The following is a 21830-nucleotide window of genomic DNA, read 5'->3' on the forward strand; positions in this document are numbered from 1 at the left end:
AAGCTGTTCACGATGTTCTTATCTTATTCTCCTCTGCTAAGGAAAGCACTAGAAAATGGGGCCTGTTGTGATCTCTAATAGAATCACTGAAATTAAAGGTTGCATATATTAAATTTCAGGTTTGGGGTTGGGAGGAGTGCTTTGGAAAATAATCACATTCCACTGAAGACATAAAGGGGGAAGATAGGCCCAAGAAAATTAGAAACCACCTGGAATAACGCCTTTGTGCAGAATCCTATATTGTGTCTGTGTTTATTTTTTTTTTAATTATGTTTTCCATTTGCAGTTAAGCATCATGCACTATTTTGTACAGCTGAATATTTGGCAGTTATATCCTATGTGGGGCAGCATTCTGTTATAAAACAGTAAATACAAAGAGTAGTTTGAAAATAAATTCCTCTGGCTACTGTGTACAGAATGAGTACAAGGGGCACAGAAAGGAAAGTGGGGAAGAACCAGTTTTGAAAGGCATTAGAGTTATCCGACTAACAGGATGGCAGCCTTGCCTAGGGGGATGGCTCTGGAAGTAAAGACGACAATTCCACAGTATTTTGCGAGGCAGAAATGGTAGGAGACAGAACACTGTGGTGAGTTAGATTGGCAGAGTAATGGCTCAGATGTGTTCCTGCAAATATTGATTAAATTGAAGGCTTCCTAGTTTTAAGTAGAAACAGGCACACGTGAATGGAAATAAGATGTTTATTCCATCAACAAGCCACTCTCTCTTTATATTTTACACTTTAAAGATTGCATTTTCATAACTGATGGTTTTTCCCGGTGAGGTTTTTGCAATTTTTAAAGAACAGCTCGTTCTTATTTTTATATCATCTGTTCCAGAACGTAGAGTAAGATGAAAAGCTAGTTGATAAAGTTAACATACATTGCTGTTTCAAGTATTGATCTCAGAGTCACTGACCTTGGTTTGAATCCCAACCCTGCTTGCTAGCTGTACAGCCTTGGCCTTGTCATTGTCCTCCCCTCAGCCCCAGCTTCACTTTCCTCATCTACACAATGGAGCCAATCTCTTGTGTCCTTCTTGCCAAGATGATTAAATTAGATAATTGGAAGAAATGCTTTACCAGGGCCTGATACATGATAGGTAATCAGTAATCATTGCTATAGTTTTTGTCTCCATTTTTATTAATACTAGAGCTTGACGCATGGACCCCCAAAAAGAAAATTAGACCATTTTTTTTCCCATAAATTTAGATGAGAAAATTCTGAAATGAAAGAGGAGCAAATCAGTTTCAATGGTATATGAAGGGGACTTACCTGGTAGTCCAGTGGTTAAGACTCTGTGCTTCCAGTTCAAGGGGTGCAGGTTCAATCCCTGGTCAGGGAGCTAAGATCCCACATGCCGCATGGCACAGCCAAAAAATAAAATAAATAGTACATGAAAAGAATCATTACTATGAACAGTTTCTTCCTGTCCCTCACCCTGGAATTGCCATTTCATTTTCTCCTTTCTCTGCCAGCTACCCACATCTTATCCCATATCCTCACTTTCAGCTGATGCCTTTGCTTCACAGAGAACTTGGACAATGTGAAGAGACTGTCAGCTCTCTGCACCTGTGCTTGTATTAACCTCCAGTTCCTCTCCTGTCACCCACGAGTGACCTGTCCTCTTGTCCAGCGAAAGGCAATATGTCCATCTGTGCATTAGAGCCCATCCTCTTTCGCCTCATCAAGGACAGAGCTCCAGAGATCTGCCCCACTCTCTCTAATCATCCCATTAGCATCAGACATACTATTCCTTCTCCCATTAAAAACAAACAAACAAACAAACCCCTCTTCAGGCCATTTGCTTCTCTGCCTTCCACCCTGTTTCTCTCCTTCCCTTAATAGGAAAACTCCTTACATGTTGATTCTACACACTGTCTTCAATTTTCCCCCTTTTGTTCCCTTTGGATCCTATTTCAGTTAGGTCCTTGTCATTCCATTGTAACATCTCTTCTCATGATTGTCAATGACCTCCATGTATTAGTTTGCTAGGGCTGCAGTGATAAAGTACCACAAACTGGTGGCTTAAACAGCAGAATTCCAAAATAAGGGTGTCAGCAGGGCTGTGCTTCCAATGATGGTGTTGGGGAAGGCCTCTCTCCAAACTTCTGATTGATCTTGGCTTGAGGCAGCATTAAGACCAATCTTCACGTGATGTGAAGACTTCTTCCTGTATGCTTGTCTCTCTCTGTGTCCAAACGTCTCCCTTTTTATAAGGACGTCAGTCATTTTGGATTAAGGCCCACTCTAATGACTTCATTTTCACTTGATTACATCTGTAAAGACCCTATTTCCAAATAAGGTCACATTCTGAGGTCCTGGGGATTAGACTTCAACATCTCTTTTTTGGGAGGACACAGTTCAGCCCATAACATTCCATATTGCTAACTCTGAAGGTCATTTCTCAAGGGTCATGTTATGTGCCCTGTTACATCTGACACCTCGACTCCCTCTCCTTCCTTGGTTTCTAGGACACCGCATTCACCCATTTCCTCCTCCACTGCTGAGCTTTCCATCTCAGTCTATGTGGCTGCCTAATTTCATCATCTTACCCTCTAAATATTTTTTTTTATTATTTTTTTGGGGGTACACCAAGTTCAATCATCTGTTTTTATACCCTCTAAATATTTGGTGATGCCCAAGGCTCAGTCCTTGGACTTCTTTCTTCTCTATCTGCATTCATTTCATAGGGGATTATATCCAATTCTATGGTGTTAAATCCATCAATAACTATGGTTTATCTCTGGCCTGGACTTCTCCCGTTAGCTCTAGACTCATTGTCTAACTGCATATTGACAAGACTGGCAAACATCTCAGATGAACATGAGCCCCCCACCCCGCCCCACGTTCCCGACCTTCCCCCACCACCTGCTCCTCTCTTTCTTCCTCATCTTGGTGAATGCTAACTGCATTGTTCCAGTTTCTCAAGCCAAAAACCATGATGCTATTGTATTTCTGTATTTCTTTACACCCTACACTCAGTCCATTGGCTTCACTTTCAAAATATCTCTGGAATACAGTCCTTTGTACCACCCTCACTACAGTTACCCTGGTCCAAACCACCAGTATCTCTCACCCAGGTTATCATGGTGGCTTCCTCACTGGTGTCGCCACTTCTGCTCGTGCTCTTGTGCAGTCCACTCTCAACACAGCAGGAAGAACATCCTGCTAAATGTAGGCCAGCTCAGGTCACTCTTCTGTTCAGACTCTTCCAGTGAACGTCCACCTCACATGGGATAAAACTGTCAGTTTTATGATCTTTGAGTCCTTACATGATCCGGCTGCCTCCCCTCCATATACCTTTCTGGCCTTGTTTTCTACTCTCTCCCCATCCTCCTCTGTGATCCAGCCACACTGGACCACTTGCCCCGATGCTCCACCCTCCGAAAACATCAGACGTGATCTGACGTCAGTGTCTCTGTACTGGCTATTCCCTCGGCCTGGGATGTTCTTTCCTCAGGTACCCACGTAGTTTGCACCCTACATACTTCAAGTCTTCACTCTAAATTCATCTTTGCCTTGACCTCCTCCCTCCATCTAAACTTTCAACCTCTTCCCGCCCCCCGCCCCCGCAATGTTTTTATCCCCTCCCCTGCTTCGTTTCCGCTTTGGCACTACAACTCTGTATACTCTATTGTGTATTTAATATTGTCTGCCCCTGCACGCACACACACTAGAATGTACCCTTAGAAACCAAAGTAAAATTGGCTATTGGCTAGACTTCAAGCAACAGTAAGAGTCAGAAACTGCCAACATGTATTTCTTCATTCAGTCGATATTTATAAACTCCTCTCTATATCAGGCTCTAAAGTACCTAGGAAAACCCAGTGACCAAAACAGACAAAGATCCCCGTTCTCACGGTCAAAATCATGAAAAATAACAATTAAATAAATTATATAATACGTTAGCTAGTGATAAATGCTATGAAAGAAATAGGACAGGTAAAGGAGGATGGAGATTTGAGGGAGAGGGAGTGTTTTAATAACATGGTCATAGCAGGCTCCTTGTGAAGCTGCGGTTGGGAACTAGGAAGATATCAGAAAGTTGAAATTTCATGAATAATCCAAATAAGAAGGGGGTCTGAGAAAAGAGTGCAGAATGGTTAGTTATCTTTTGTTCAGCAATATCCCTCTTTGAACTAAGAATCAGGGCTGTTTATCTGCCTAGAAAGCATGCTAAGAAAAATTGCAGAATATATATGCCATTCTAGACATTCAGAATGGCAGATGGGTGTGTGCTCTACCTGCATGTGTTAAACATTTGAAACATATCTTGTGGCCCACAACTGATCAGCACAATATAAAAGGAAAAAAAAGTGGTATATCTATTGTACAAAAGGGTATTAAATTGTCACTATTTGTAAAGAATGAATATATACCCAGGGAAAACAATTCCTCAGCTGAAAACTCAATTCTATTAACTAATGAGACTTCGGTAAAGCAGGAAAAATCAATTAAGTTTTGTCCAAGTTCATTTAAATATAGTAGAAAGCTGTCAAAGTTTCAGAAATAGCCAAAGTAAAACCAATGAATCACTGAAGTAGTAATTAGTAAAAGTTTACTGGGCACACATCAAAAAGATACCACCGAAAGCAAAAAGGCTTATCTAAGGCATAACGTGTGAAATTTCAGAACACCAGGAAGGGAAAATCCAGAAAAGCTTTCAGGGAGAACAAGCATGTTACCTGCTAAGCAGTGGGAGTCAGATGACATTGACTTTTTACCAGCAACACTGGAAGCTCCAAGATAATTGTGCAATGCCTTTAAAATTTCAAAGGGAAATGATTTAAACCTAGACTTCTATACCCAGTGAAATGATCAACCAAGTGTGAGGGCAGAATAATGTTTTCACACTTACAAAGGCTCAATGTACTTCCTGTGCTTTCTTTTTCAAAAGCTAAGGGAGGGTGTGCTCCTCCAAAATGAGAGAGTGAATCTAGAAAGTCAATCAGAAAACAGGTGGTCCAGTTCAGGAGAGGGACAGGGAGTAGCCACAGAATAGTAATGAGGGGACACTCCAAGATGACAGGTCTACAGTGGCCCAGAAGCAGCTGGTCCAGAGGTGACCAGGTAGGGGGCTTCCAGGAGAGAGATCACTGAGAAAAATATGAAATTGATAGATGACATGATGTCACCTACCAAACATATTGCAAGGAGATTTTACACTTCTGGTAGGAAGTGTAGAGATGCTTAAGTGAGAGAAACAGTTAAATAATAACAATAAGCAAGCTTTTAAAAATGAGATCCCTTTAACTTTAGGGAAAAAGTCATATTTTAAAGGAAAGGAACTGGGAATTACATAACTATAATAATGTAAGCATAGTATTTATTGAACTAGCAGTTGTGTTACCACTCTCCTCGGATGATGGAGAGGAGAAGAGTGTGTATGTGTTTGCACATGTGAGTACCACGTGTGTGTGTTTGTGTGGCTCGGGGAGGAGTTGAAAGAGGGCTGCCTTGTCATGTTACATAGTTGAAAACCAGTAAATAATTATATGAATCTGAAAAAAATAAAAGGATGGTTGTATATGCTTATTATTATTTAAGACTATGAAGGTAACTATCAGAGAAACAGGTAAATGGGTAGAAGTTCTCCCTCTAGGAGTAGTGGGTAGTCCATGGTGGTAAGCGGTAGGGCAGAGGACTGCTATTTTTCATTATAAGCCTTATTGTTTTTAAAAGATAATAAATGCCTGGTACATAATAGGTGCCCCAAATCTAATAGCTACCATTTTTTTTAAAAATCAGTAATTTCCTTATAGATCAGAAATTGCTAGTTTTATTCCTTTAAAAAAAAAAGAATCTACACATAACAATTACAAATAACTATAAAAATATCTACTAGTTACCCTAACAAGAAATGTGTAGTATCTATGATGAAAAATGAAAAACTTGGAGAAATACACAAATCTAAATAGAGAGACGTTGAATTCATAGAAGAGAAGGTGCCAGTTCATCTCAAAATAACTCAAAGTTTGACTGGAATCCCAATCAAAATGCCAATAATTGTTTTGTTTTGGTTTTTATTTTTGTGGTAACTTGACAATAATTATATTAAAGTTAACCTGAAAGAATAAATAGGCAAAATCAATTAAGAAAATTCTGGAAAAGAATCTGAGGGCATAACTGCCAACATGAAATCTTACAAAGTTCTGATAATTAAAAGCAACTTGTGAGGACTTCCCTGGTGGCACAGTGGTTAAGAATCTGCCGGCCAGTGCAGGGGACACGGGTTCAATCTCTGGTCGGGGAAGATCCCACATGCCGTGGAGCAACTAAGCCCGTGTGCCACAACTATTGAGCCTGTGCTCTAGAGCCCGCAAGCCACAACTACTGAGCCCACAAGCCACAACTACTGAAGCCCAAACACCTAGAGCCCGTGCTCCACAACAAGAGAAGGCACCACATTGAGAAGCCCACACACGACAACAAAGAATAACCCCCACTCACCACAACTAGAGAAAGCCCACGTGCAGCAACCAAGACCCAACACAGCCATAAATGAATAAATAAATAAATAAATGTTTTAAAAAATAAAACAAAGAATAAAAGCAACTTGCTACGATAAGAGCCAGCAGGTCGATGGAACAGAACATACATCCCTGGATAATACCTCCCGTAGAGGGAAGAAATGTTCCAGAGCCACTGTGGCACAGAGGTCAAGAGCATGGGTTAAGAGGGGCCAAACCACTTGGGTTCAAATCCTGGCTCTGCCACCTACTTGCTGTGTAACTGAGTGTGAGATGAATGGAAATGATAACAGTACTTCCCTGGGTGACATGTAAAGTATTCAGAGCAGAGCCTGGTAAGGCAAGTGCCGTGCAGTGTTTGCTTATTGCTATAGAGTGACCACCACAGTCACACAGGGCCCTGCTCCTAGGAATGCCCCACATACTGGTCAAAGGCTCTGCTGTCACCATATAAAATTCTGAAGAAGCTTTGAATAAGGAGCCCTGCATTTTCCATTTGCAATCGACCTGGCAATTTACCTAGGGAGTCCTGCAAACCATTTAGGACAAGGATGAATTATTCAACAAATGGTGCTGGGAAAGCTGATATTCCACTGTGGTGGGGGAGGGCAGGTTTAAGTTAGGTTCTCATTTCACACCATGTGGCGTACTAAAAACAAAACTGTACAGTTTAAATTAAAACTCCATGTTCTGAATTTGAATGAGTACTAGTTTTGACACAGGATGAATTTTATATTTAAAAATTAATAATATGTATTTTCTAATACTGTTCACTGAAGAGGCCTACAAACAAGAATCCGATAGCAAAGATCACTCCCAGCACCTGGGTGTGGTCTTGAAATACTGTTTCCCACTAAGGGGAGATGGGGTTCCCAGAAGAAACAGCTGATTCCAGAACTTGCACAGGAAATGGACAAGATGAGCCTTGTCAGGAGCCTAAAACAGGAAATACAGATGAAAATCTTGTCCTGCCAGAAAGCAAGGAGGTCAGCAAAGACCATTTGGATGTGCCAACTAGAAGAGATTCCCACTGGCTAAAGATCATTATTATTGGAGCGTCACTAATAACGATCATGGCAATCGGTTATCATGTATATTTACATGCATGAGTTCATTCAAAAGAGAAAAAACTTAATGGTCATCTGAAAGAACCAACTCATTATTGTGAAGACTGGCAAATACAGATTGAAAAATCAAGCATTTATCCTGCCATTACTATATGAAATGAACCTCAGGGCAACCAAATAGTCGATGAGACTAAGTTTCCCTTGGTAGAATAATTCTAGATAAATGAAGAAGAAAAGAATTAGGATATTTTGCAACCCCTTATGACATAATAAATCTAGCCAGTGATCATCAGTGACCGCTAACATCACAACAAAAGGTAACCATGTGTTCAGTGCCACCTACAGGAAGCTAAAACATTGATCAAGCCTTTAGATCTAACTACCACTTTACAGCAAGTACAGGGAACAGAAGAATATGTTAAACACCCCGTTAGGGGTGCAATCTGCAAAATCCAGACTGTGGGAAATCCTGCAGGACAGAGGATCAGTTTCTTCAACTAATAAACTGCAAGGGAAAAACTGGGAGATGAAAAGGAAACCTACAGTTTGTAAAAGAGACAGCAACTAATAGTAATGTATGGACTTTATTTGGAGTCTGCTTCAAACAAACTAAGAAAAACAACAAAAACAACGAGACAATCAGAGAAACTTGAACATTTGCTAGTTTGTTTATTTTAATGATATTCAAGAACTACTGCCAAGTATTTCTGGCTGTGACAATGGTATTATGGTCAAATATATACATATATTTTAAATTTCTTACTTTTGGAGATATACATGGAAATATTTACAGATAAAGTGAAATGATACCTGTGATTTGCTTGAAGTAATTTTGGAGGTGGGGAGAAAGTGGATGCGGATACGGGTGGAACAAGACTGGCCATGAGTTGAAACTGGGGCCTGGGGTATGTGGGAATTTACTATTTTGCGTGTGTTCAAATTTTTCCATTAAAAGTTTAAAATATATATATATCCAGGGAGAAAAAAAGTGTAGTTGTGAAAAAAATGTGTACGCTCTATGAAATATATTAGTGGATATTTAACTGATCTGGATGACTTTCTAAGCATAAAGTAAATGAATAATATACGAAGGAAAAGACTGCTACTTTTAACTAAAATAAAAACTAAAAACATGTGCGTGCTTTAAAACATACTAAAATTAAAATAAACACGCCGAGAAAAATAATTGCAGCTTATGACAAAGGTTAAAGTGCTTAAGATATAAGGGAATCAATAATAATAGCTAATACATTGTGCTTATAATGTACTAGGCACTCCTACAAGCACTTTACAAAAACCATCTAAGCTATTATAAAATAGAAAATGTACTAACATTCCTTGGTCTAATAGGCATCTCATGGAATGTTCAAATAATCAATAAACAAATAAATATATATTCAACTTCACAATAATCAAATAATTGCAATAATTACAATTTAGATAATTGTACGCAAATATTAATCTATGAAATTAGTGAAGGTCGTTAATAAGGAACACCTCTTGCTGATGGTGCAGTGACGGGGCTGACTTCTTACCTTGCTAGTGGGCATGTAAGTTGGAAGAATTCCTTTCTCTCTTTACATTCCAGCTTTGGCCTTCTTTTAGTTCCTCAAATACTCTTTCTGGAGAGCCATTCGGTGATATTAACTGAGTCTTGGAAAATTTATACCTCGGAGCCTATTGTTATGCTTTCACGAATTTATAGCATTGACATGATCAGAGATGCAGATAAAGATGTGCATGGTAGGTGGTTCATAAGAGTTTTGTCTGTAATCAAGAAAAATTGGAAGCAACCTAAATTCCAAAAAGAAAAAAGGAGACTTTAAATAAATTATAGGACATCAATACTTGAAATATTAGGGAATCCTTAAAGTCATGTGCTCAAGTGGAAAATCACCGATCAGCAGGTGAATGGATGCTTTACTTGTGTGATGGAATATCACTCAGCAACAAAAAAGAATGATTACATGTATATATCTGAATCACTTTACTATACACCTGAAGCATTGTAAATCAACTGTACTTCAATAAAAAATAAAAATAAATAAATAAATAATATTCGCCCTCCTGAAAAAAGAACAAATAACCGACACAATAACATGAATGAATCTCAAAACATTATGCAGAACAACAAGAAAAGTCAGACCTTAAAAAGGAGAATATATTGTTTGTATTCACTTTTATGGAGTTCTAGAACAGGTAAAACACATCTCTGACTAAAGAAGTCACTTTGATGGTTGCCCCTGTGGTGAGTCCAGCGATTGATTTGGAAGAAACATGAGGCAACTTTCTGGGTGGACGGAAATGTTCCATATCTTGAACATGTTTGTGGGCGCTAATTCGATATATCCTTTTGTCAAATTCCTCCCCCCTTTAGCTACTTAAATTCTGCTCAGGTTTCATGTAAGATTTTGCCTTTGATTCTAAGCAAATTAGACCTTAGAGGATCATATTTTCCAAGATTTAATAAAATAGGTGAAATAGTCAATTTATGGTCTTATTTGGAAAAAACAACCATGATACAATGCTATGCATATAGCATGGTCCTTATTATGTAAAAGAAAATACATGAATATACATAGAGATATACAAAGATAGATTACAAAGATAGAAATGGCAAGAAGGATGTATTCCAATGAACATGTACAACTTTCACTATTAGAAAAAACAGCAAATATTCTCTAAACCGCACTTTATGAAGAATTCCTTTCTCTCTTTGCTTTCCAGCTTTGGCCTTCTTTTAGTTCCTCAAATACAGAACTTGTGTTTCCTATGCTTCTGATGACCTCCTTATTCCCTCTGGCTATTTAATTCCTGCTCAGCCTTCAGGTCTCAGATCAACCTTGACCTCCCCAGAGGCGCCCTCTGTGCCCCTTCCCTCTCTAGGTTGTTTGCCTCTCCTTTGTGGTCTTAGCAACTGTAATTTTTCATTTCTTTGCATGCACCTTGAGTTAACCAAACTGTTAAGGACACTGTCCTCTAGACTGCCAAGTCTTTTAAGACTTCTGATACTGGCTGCAAGTTTAGGGGTTTTCCAGAATCACCCTCAGGTTCAATAATTTGCTAGAGAAATTCAATTCACGGAAACCTATTATACTCATGGTTACGTTTATTACAGGAAAGAATACAAATTAGAACCAGCCAAAGTTGGAAGAGATACATAGGGAAGAGTCCGGTTAGTTTCCAAGTGAGGAACTTCTATCCTCAGGATATATTACCTCCTAGTCTTTACGTGTTATAACAATATGCACCGAGGATTGTCCACCCAGGAAGCTCCCTGAGCTTGGGTGTCCAAAGTTTTTACAGAGGGTTCATTACGTGAGCGTGATTGATTGACTGATTGCCCACATGGTCTCTCTGGCTTTCTGGCTATGGCCAGCTTCTGCCCTAAGACTATTGGGTGTGATAGTCCCCATCCTGAGAAACGCCTTAGCATAAACATAAATCAGGAGTGTTCTAAGGGGCTCACCATGAATAACAAAGACACTCCTGCTATCACTGGGGAAACTTAAGTGTTTAGAGGTTACTTCCCAGGAACTGGGGGGTGCTGGGTGGCGGTTAGCATAGGTGGCCAGACCTTCTTTGAGCAGGCCAAATTCTTACACACAACATGGTTAGGTAAATAATGTCCCTACCCCCTCCCAGTTCCAAAAGGCTAGGATCACATCTGGTTTTTCTCCCTCTCTCATCCCTGGCACCTAACAGAGTGGTGGGCAAATGTTGAGAGTTGGCATGACATAGAAGCGTATAGCAGGAAATTGGCAGCGTCGGAAGCTGAATGTTGGCTCTTCTTTTCACTGAGCTGACACTGATGGGTTATTTAACCTCTCGTTGCCTAATTGTCCTCGATTGCAAGTTGCGGGTAATGATAATACCTATCTCAGAGTTGCAATGAGGAGTAAACAAATGAGCATTAGTAAAGCTCCCAGAATAGTGCCTGCCACAGAGCAAAAGCCAGATAAATGTCTAATATTATTAAGTGCTCAATAAATAATTGCTGATTGAACAACTGTCTGGCACATGAGAGGTGCTTAGCAAATAGTAATTGAAAAAATATAAAGTAAGATTTTCTTCTTTAGCAGATTTTTTAATTTTTCTATTAACATAGTACTAAATGTATTGATTTGGACAAGTCATCAATATGTCTGATTTTCAGGTCTCCAATCAACTATTATTCTAAAGATTATATAGCTCAATAATGTGCTTAGAAAAGTACAAAAAAGTTTCAGAGTCTTTTCACCTCTCCAGCAGTCATTACCCCCCAACCATAAATTGAGGAGTTGAATTAGATAGGGTTCAAGGTGTCTTCCAACTCCAACAAAATGTTATTTGTCCTTAGGAAACAAACTAGATATAACAACAGAGAAGACCATTTAACATGGAGGCATGAAACCTTTGAATGTGTAAGTTTCCATTTAAAAAGAGGAACAAAGAGAACATTCAGTTGATTACCAAAATCCATCTTTAATATGTGAATACATAGATTTGAAGTGTGGCCATGAATTTTTACTAATTTAATGGCCTTTGGCTCCCTGGCAAATCACACACTAAGGCCATAGAAAATTTATTTTAATCTGTGAGAAACAGTTTATTTTATCTTGTCACTTAAACTGGCCTGATGGAAGGTGACAGAATCAGTAATGTCTCCAAACAAGAGATTAAACACCTTCAAATAATATCATTAGCAATTAGAAAAAGAATCAAGTCTGAAAAACATTATTTTAGTTACAAAGTAATGCATATACATTTGACTACAATAACCAAATGTTTTTAAATTGATGATTATGAAGCAATTATTTAAGAATAAAAAGTAAATATGTTCCAGCCACTCTTCCTACCGTGTTTATTTTCCAAAGGTAGCAAGTGTTAACAGTTTGTTCTACTACTACTATGTTCTATATACCATGCCTATACACATCATAGAAAATATGTGTCTATGATGCTATGAGAAGTATTTGTAAAGTGCTACTTTTTCCTGCCACTTTAGTGTTACCACAGGCCGTCACCCAGTTTGAAGAATTGGTTGGCATGGCGGAGGCCCTGCTCAAGGGTGGAGGAACCCTGTCTGCATCTGCGTCTACCCTCTGGAGAGCAACAAATAACTCCTCACCAGATTCATTTGCCTCCACGTGCAGTAATTCTAATTCTAATTCCAGTTCACCAATTTCCTTGAAAGCTGAGGAAGAGCATCACACAGATGAGAAACAGGTCAGCTGGAAGACTGCCCCATCTTTCTCTGAGATACAGTTACATACAAAATCAAAATCACTCTACAACATACTCATTGTCTTAGATCACTTTATGTAACTTTGGGTCAATCATAATATTCTGACTATATAAAACAGTTTCTTCCAATAAACCTAATATTTGTGAAACCAATATTCAGTTTAGAAAATTAAAGTCAAGTGGTGGACAATGATGGAGTTATTAAACTAGGAAATTCTTAAACCAGTGACAGAAGGACAACTTTGCATTATAGGTTATAAAACTGTATCACTGAGACAAAGTGAATTTTAGGCTGTACCTGTTGGCTGAACACAATTCTTCTATTTTCCTGACTTCTCTTAATCAAGGAACAGAAGCTAAAAATGTAAGTTTTGTTAGAATCAGCCTGGGAAAGTATGCCTTCAAGAGCGATAGTTAAATGCTCGCAATCTAACATTCAGAATATTTGAATCTTAGTGTACCAGTTTCCTTCTGCTGTAGAGCAGATTCCTACAAACTTAGTGATTTATAATAATATAGACTTACCCCCTCAGAGTTCTGTGGGTCAGAAGTGCGGTAAAATCAAGGTGTTGGCAGGTACTCTCCTTTTTGGAGGCTCTGGAGAAGAATCTGTTTCCTGCCCACAGAGGCTGTTGTAGAACTCAGTTTCTGATGGTTCTATAGCCGAGTTCTCTGTTTTCTGTTTTCTTGTCGGCTATAAACCAAAGGCCGATCCCTGCTTCTAGCGGCAGCCCCATTCCCTGGTTTGTGTTCCACTTCCACCATCTTCAAAGCCAGACAGGGCAGGCAAAGCCCTCTCACTCTTCAACTCTCTGCTCCTGCCTGTGTCTTCTTTCTGACCCACTCTTCTGCATTTTAGGGCTCATGACCCACTCTCATTTAAGATTACTCAGTAAATGTTAGCCATTTTCATTATTATTATTATCAACATTTATTGTGTGCCTACTATGTACCAGACACTAAGTGTGTGTATATATTTATACACGTAAGGTTATATGTGTCTTAAATATTCATATTCATATCTGCAATAAAGTGCACAAATTTTAAAAAATAAAATAAAATAAAATAAAAGGCTCATGTAATTGGATTGGGCCCACCTGAATAACTCAACATACTCTCCCCATCGCAAGGTACTTTAATGACATGTACAAAGTTGATTTTCCCATATAAGGTAACATATTCAAAGCTTACAGGGATAACAGTGTGGATGCTGTCAGGGCCATTATTCTGCTACCACACTTGGTAGGAAATGTTAAGGATGGACTAATCCTTAAAGCACCAAACCCAGATTACGTGGCAAGAATTTGTATACACTCTGAAACAAATACCTCATAAATATTGGGAATTATCTCAAAGATAACATCTAACTCTAACCCCTGAAATGTACAATATATATTAAAAGTATCATACATCACCTTAAAGAATGTTGATTTTGTTTTCTGGTCTATATGAATTCAATAAGTAATACATTTCTTCAGATACTCCTTTCCTTTTCCAGTTATTTCAATTATTATTTTTAATTTTTTAGTTCAAGATTGAAAAATGGCAGATTGCCCGTTGCAACAAGAGCAAGCCTCAGAAGTTCATTAATGATTTAATGCAAGTGCTTTACACAAGCGAATACATGGCCACACACAGTCTGACGGGGGCAAAATCCTCTACTTCAAGGGACAAGGCTGTGAAACCAGCTATGAACCAGAATGAAGTTCAAGAAATCATAGGTGATAATGTGATTGTATTATATTGTCACATGAATCTGAAATTATTTTACCACTCAGCGTTAAGTTGTTCTTTCATTATCTTTCTTTCTTCAAGTTTATTTTCCTATGAGAGAAAAATCGCAGGAGAGCCTAAACCTCCTATGATATATGGGGAATTTTGTAGAAACACTTTACATTAAAAGTGGTTATTTTGTTTTTGTTTGTTTCATGAAAATATTTATAGAATTTCTGTTAGAATGACATTGAATTTATAAATTTGAGAATAACTGACATTTTAATGATATTGAACCTTAATATCTATGAACATACTATATCTTAAAAGTGGTTATTAAAGTATAATAATCTAGGTTATCAAGTAATTTGTTTTTTGCAAATATCCAACAAATTTAAGGACTCAGTGAATCCCAGGTCTCTATATTTTAATAGTGCATCATTTCTTAGTTGGAAAAGAGTCAGTCAGAATCTGCTTGTTTCAGCTGATGTTGGAAATAGGTAAAAATAAATTCCCGGCATTATGGATCAAAGGCACTTCGTGTTCAGAACAAGCAGCAAGGTTAAAGCTGAGTGGTACCATAGGAAGACATATAAGTGTGCTCTCGGTTTATGATATACACCTTTGTCATCTCTTGCTTTGCTTTGAAAAATCTGCCTACAGATTCATCTATTTAAATACCTAATGGGTGTTTGCACCGCTTTTTTCAAGACAGAGACAAAATTATAATGTGAATTGCTCAGTGTTTTATTTCAGTTCATACCTTAAGATGCAAATGCCTTATAAAGTGGTTTTTTAAATTAATTATTTTTATTCAAGTATAGTTGATGTATAGTATTATATGAATTACAGGTGTAGGATATAGTGTTTCACAAATTTTAATGTTTATACTCCATTTATACTTATTATACAATATTGGCTATGTTCCCCAGGTTGTACAATATATCCTTATAACTTATTTTATACATAGTAGTTTGTACTTCTCATCCCCTCATCCCAGTATTGCCCCTCCCCCATCCCTCTCCCCACTGGTAGCCACTGGTTTGTTCTCTCTATCTGTGAGGCTACTTCCTTCTGATACAGTGCTTTTCTTCGTTTTGTTGTTATTTTTTACAGGCATCACAAAACAATTATTTCCCAACACAGATGATGTTTCAATTAGGAGAATGATAGGGCAAAAGTTAAACAACTGTACCAAGAAGCCAAATTTAAGCAAAAATCTGAACTCTCAGGATATTAAGTAGATCCTTTCGGTAAGTCTTGTAAACCTTCACAATCTTTTCAGTGTGGCAAGAAGACACAGTACTTGTGTCCTTGGAATAGCATTTCCCAAACATTCTACTAGAGGAGACTAGTGGCCTGTGAGATGCTAATGAGTATTCCTGGGGGGTGAAGTTAGGGACGGGGAAGGGGATTTAAACTTGGAAAATGCTGAGTCAGTCACATGGATTCTCCTTTACCGGAGCCTCTCAAATATTTTGATGCCCTTTATATGTGCCCAGGTGCACCAGAAATCTCTAAGAAGGGTGTATAGGTAATGTACTGTTTTCGAAATGTGTCTCACTGAGGAAATTTTGTTCTTCTCCACACAACACATGTTAACTTGTGGGTGGGGGTAGAAAGGAGCCAAAGGGGGGACGCATGGCAATTTAGGGAGTGCTTCTCTAGAACAAGGGAGATACACACCTTTGGGGGATCTCTGAGGTTCATTAGGGCACTTACAACACTGAACAGTGAACAAACTACCAGCTCAAGTATTGAAGGCCTTCCTCTACCATCCCCATCCTGCTTCTCAGTGTCTTTAAATCTTTAAGTCAATTGTTATAGTTTGTACTCATTTGATAAGGATTTTTACCAATATGTTTGTATTAAAATACTAAAAGGAAGAACTATTCTTAGTGAGTTCTAAAGGAAATATACTTTATGGTCAGGCCCTGCCCTAGGCAAGCCTGTGATGTGGAACTTTGTGTTTGCTTTAGCCTTTCACCTTTCACCCTTCCTTTCCATTATTTTGATGGAAAGTATATGAGAAACGTGCATTGCTGTGCTATTAATATTTTAATTGCTAAACAGAGGTAAACATATGAGGGCCAGGTTTTCCTTCCATTTTCTTTGCTTCTATCTTTGATTTTCATTTTGTCTGCTCTTTGCCTGACTCTATCATCTTGAGACCATGTCACTTGTCTTTTTCTTCTGTCTGTGTTTTAAATAGGGTGTGGACCCACCCCTCACCCACTACTTTGACTGCTGCCGCATCTCCTGAAGTGTCCCTTAGTATGTTGTGATACAATTAATGCTACTCTGCTGAGGGTCAACAATAGTCTCTCTTCCTTAAAAGAACAAAACACAATAACAAAAATAAAAAAACCTACTTATAACAGCTGCAGGGGAATTTTTTCCCTTGGCTCCTGCTGACCTGAAGATTAATAAAAGATAAAGATATTTGTATCTTTTTTCTCCCCAAGGGATTAAAAATTTCAGTAGATGGTGAACCTTACAACTTCCCAGTTAAGAAATAATTCCTTAAATGAGCCCTTAGAACTTCTTGTTTTGCTTTGCTTTGTTTTCTTAATTGAAGTATGGCTGATTTTCAATGTTGTGGTAATTTCTACTATACAGCAGAGTGATTCAGTTATACATATATAAAAATTATTTTTCATATGATTTACCACAGGATATTGAATATATGGAACTTCTCATTTTGATGTAAGGCTACCCAGTTGCCCTGGTGTGTTACAGCCAAGTTCCCCATCTAAATGCCATGTAACAAGACCTCCAGGTCATAGGGCTGTCTTTTGGAGCACGTTATTGCATTTCAGAGCTCTGCAAAGCAGTTAAATATCCTAAGTTCTGCCTTTTTTTATATCCCAGGCTGTTGAGGGTAAGCATGAAATTCATCTCTGATAATAGTCAGCAGAGTGTTGAAGAAATTAAAGTTAAAAGGTTTTTATATCAGTTTTGCTTGTACTTGCCAGTCATAGTATTATTAAATCACCGGGCGATAGCATTAATTAAAATTGAAAAACGGGAGAAATCTTTTGTCATGAACACAATATGTTCTAGCTCCTTCTGCGCCTGAGCTTGGTTGCCAAGATGCTTGGAATAGAAATGCATATATTTTGAGTCAGAAGTAGAGATTAACACTAGAATGGAATTTTTTTTTAATTGGCAGATATCTTTCATTTGAAGTATAGCTCAATCCAAATTATTTCAAAAGGACTGAGAAAATACACTGGGAAAGACAGGGTCACAGAAAACCTAATTCAACCATGCTTGGTGAATGACTCAGATATAGCACCACCTGGTGGAATGCTGCTATACTTTTCTCTTCTTGCTCATTTAACTAATAAGAGCCTAAAGTGAATGCAGTTATTCAGGCAAACCAAACCCCTCCTCACCCTGCCCTCAAAAATATTCTTTAGAAAAATAATTGTCCTCCCATTACTATAAGCAAGGCAATAAGTATTGCAAAACCGTGTCGATTTCTACGAATTCCAATACATCCAGGAAGCCCAGCAACCCCACCAAGGGCCCTGGTAGATTGTGCCCTCCACGTATGACCAAGCTCAAAGTTGCCACTGGCAACCATTTCCCAGCTAAGACTCATTTGTATGAAAATAAGAGCTAAATCCTCTCCTGCCCCCTTTTTCATCTGTTTACTCACTCCTGTGACTGCCCTCAACTTGCCTATAGCTCACAGTCTGCCTAGAGCTTGTTGTTGCCAATCTTTCTGGCCTTTCTCCATTTTTTGCTTTTTTTCTTACAAGAGTTAAAGAAAATTTTATTTGCAAGAATTACATACTGTTAGAAGATCACCTCTATAACATCCCACTAAGTGGTCAAACATCCTTCTCCTGAAATGTGCAAAGCTGCTCCAGTTTACATAATCTCTACCATAGTATTACATATGCATATAGCTTAAAGGTGATCTGATACAGCAGTGCACAAACAAGGTGGGAGGGATTCTGCCCCCTGCCCCTGAAAGAGGGGATATTTGAAAACATGTGGAGATACTTTGGGTTGTCACAACTGGGCAATACTACTGGCATCTAGTGAACAAGAGCCAGGAATGCTGCTATACATCCTACAACATATAAGAGAGCACCCACAACAAAGAATTACCTAGTTCCAGTGTCAGTTCTGCCAAAATTGAGAAATCCTGATCTAAATGATTTCCTGGTCGCCAAGGTGGTAGGGTAGGAAAACCCTCAGCTCACCTCCTCCCACAGGGCACACCCAAACTACAACTGTTTACACAGCAACTGTCTATGAGAACAATCTGAACACTAGCAGAAAAGATCTTCTACAACTAAAGATATAAAGAAGGAACCAGAACAAGAAGCGTAGGAGTGGTGGAGTTGCGGTACCATCAAGACCCAAATCCCTGAGTAGGTGACCCACAAAGAGGAGGATAATCACAATTGCAGAACTTCTCCCCAAGGGGCAAGGGGTCCAAGACCTATTTCAAGCTTCCCAGCCCTAGGGTCCTGCACCAGGAAGAATATCTGGCTTTGAAAGCAGGGCTTGCATTCGGGAGAGCCAGAGGGCTGGAGGAAATAGAGTTTCCGCTCTTAAAGGGTGCATAGAGAATCTCAGACGTTCCAAGTCCCAGCTCAGAGACAACAATCTGAAAGAAGCCTGGGTCAGACTCACTTGCTGACCTTGGACAGCCTCCTGGAGAGGCAGGAGGCAACCGGGACTCCCCTGGAGACATAGACACTGGCAGCAGCCACTTTTGGGAGCTCATTCTACCACGAGGACACTGGTGCTGGGAAGCACTATTCTGGAGTTCTCCTCTAGCGCTGGGGCCTTCCTGCCCACCTGCTGGTCACTCCCAGTCCTGGGACCTCCTCAGGCTGAACAGGGACCTGACCCCACCCATTAGCAGGCCACAACCAGCACTGGGAGCCCCAGGCTCCACAGCCAGCATGCCAGGTCCTAGCACCGCACACCAGTGGGCTGGCACCGCCCCAGGACCCACTGGGCCCTGCAGCCAGCTTCCCTGGGACACCCTGGGCCTGCAGCCGGCAATGCCAGCACACTGCCTCACCCACCACTGGGCCAGCGCCAGCCCCAGGACTCCCCAGGCCGTGTAGCCAGCTGTGCCAGGATGTGGCCCCACCCATCAGCAGGTGGCAGCTTCTGCAGGAGATAGAGCCTGGCAGCCAACTGGACAACTAGACAGAGGCCGGTCCTGTGTCCTGGAACCCATAGCTGTCAACCCCACCACAACAGAAGGGCCCACTCAGCCCACATGGGGGCATCCCTATAGCATACACTTCTGGTGGCCAGAGGGGAGCGCACTGCCAGGCCCCATAGGATCACTCCTACAAGGGCCACTTCTCCAAGATCTGGAAATGTCACCATCCTACCTAATACATATGAATAACAAAGAGAATTAGGCAAAATGAGGTGGCAAAGGAAGGAACAAGATAAAACCCCAACAGAAGAACTAAGTGAAGTGCAGATGAGTAATCTACCCGATAAAGAGTTCAAGGTAATCATCATAAAGATGCTCAACAAACTTGGGAGAAGAATGAATGAACACAGTGAGAAGTTTAAAGAAGACTTGGACAATATAAAGAAGAACCAAACAGAGCTGAAGATAAAATAACTTACATGAAAAATACACTAGAAGGAATCAACAGTAGATTAGATGATATAGGGAACAGATCAGTAAACTGGAAGGCAGAGGGGTGGAAACACCCAAGAGAAAAAAAAAGAATTAAAAAAATGAAGACAGTGTAAAAGACTTCGGAGACAACATTTAATAGACTAACGTTCACACTGTTGGGGTCCTAGAAGGATAAGAGAGAGAGAAAGGGGGAGAGAAGTTTTCTGAAGTGATAATAACTGAAAACTTCCCTAACCTAGGAAAGGAAACAGACTTCCATGTCCAGATAGCATAGAGAGTCCCAAACAAGATGACCTCAAACAGGTTCACACCAGGACACGTTATAATTGAAATGACAAAAATTAAAGATAAGGAGAGAATCTTAAAAGCAGCTAGGGAAAAGCAACTAGTTGTATACAAGGGAACTTCCATAACACTGTCAGCAACTTTTCAGCAGAAACTTTGCAGGCCAGAAGGGAATGGCATGATATAGTCAAAGTGATGAAAAGAGAAACCTAAATCAAGAATACTCCACCCAGCAAAGCTCTCATTGAGATTTCTTTTTAAATATTTATTTATTTATTTGGTTGTACCAGGTCTTAGTTGCAGCAGGTAGGCTCCTTAGTTGGGGCTTGCTGGCTCCTTAGTTGTGGCATATGAACCCATAGTTGTGGCATGCATGTGGGATCTAGTTCCCTGACCAGGGATCGAACCTGGGCCCCCTGCATTGGGAGCACGGAGTCTTATCCACTGTGCTACCAAGGAAGTCCCTCTCATTGAAATTTGAAGAAGAGATAAAGAGTTTCCCAGACCAGCAAAGTCTAAAAGAGTTTAGTGCCAGGCTTCCCTGCTGACGCAGTAGTTAAAAATCTGCCTGCCAATGCAGGGGACACGGGTTCGATCACTGGTCTGGGAAGATCCCACATGCTGAGGAGCAACTAAATCCATGCGCCACAATTACTGAGCCTGTGCTCTAGAGACCTCAAGCCACAGCTGCTGAGCCTGTGCGCCACAACGACTGAAGCTTGTGTGCCTAGAGCCCATGCTCCGCAACAAGAGAAGCCACCACAACGAGAAGCCCACGTACCCCACTCGCTGCAACTAGAGAAAGCCTGTGTGCAGCAACGAAGACCCAACTCAGCCAATAAATTAGTTAATTAAATCAAAGGGTTTAGTGCCACTAAACTGCACATTTACAAGAAATGTTAAAGGGACTTCTCTAAGTGGAAAAGAAAGACCACAACTAGAAATATAAAATTACAAAAGGAAAAAATCTCCTTGGTAAGGGCAAACATACAGTAAAGGTAGTATATCCACCACTTATAAAGCTAGTAGGAAAGTTAAAAGACAAAATCATCTATATCTGCAATAAGTAGTTAACGGGTACACAAAACAAAAAGATGTAAAGGTGACGTCAAAAAACATGACACAATGAAATATCGGAAAAAAACAAGTGAAAAGGTCAAGATACAAATGTGTATTAAAAAAAAAAAAGCCTCTAAATAGGGTTTCTGCGCGGTGCAGGGTTGTAAACCTGCTTTATCTTTTAGGATTATTCCTAAATGCATCTTCTTTATAAACTTGACTTGCTGTCTCAGCAAGATAAATTATATTAAAAAAAATAAGAATCAAAAAAAAAAAAAAAAAAACATGAGACATGCTAGGGAGGAAGTAAAAATTCAGGGTCGTTAGAATGTGTTTGAATTTACAACACTATCAACTTAAAATAATCACATGTAT

At 39.6% G+C, this 21830-nt stretch overlaps 1 protein-coding gene across 3 annotated transcripts in view; it reads left to right on the forward strand.

Moving 5' to 3' along the window:
* BEND6 (BEN domain containing 6) overlaps positions 1-21830 on the forward strand; it is a 47650-nt gene that overhangs the window by 23423 nt on the left and 2397 nt on the right. For 2 of the 3 annotated variants that reach the window (XM_057699626.1, XM_057699627.1), the window contains exons 4-6: positions 12525-12745; positions 14292-14484; positions 15593-15729. In XM_057699626.1, the coding sequence (XP_057555609.1) occupies positions 12525-12745; positions 14292-14484; positions 15593-15720 (542 nt within the window). In that variant the 3' untranslated portion in view covers positions 15721-15729. Of the gene's footprint in view, positions 1-12524; positions 12746-14291; positions 14485-15592; positions 15730-21830 lie in introns of those variants that run through there. The other variant, XM_057699628.1, reaches the window with a different exon arrangement.

This window comes from Hippopotamus amphibius, chromosome 11, assembly GCF_030028045.1.
Source record: "Hippopotamus amphibius kiboko isolate mHipAmp2 chromosome 11, mHipAmp2.hap2, whole genome shotgun sequence".
Classification (NCBI taxonomy): Eukaryota; Metazoa; Chordata; class Mammalia; order Artiodactyla; family Hippopotamidae; genus Hippopotamus; species Hippopotamus amphibius.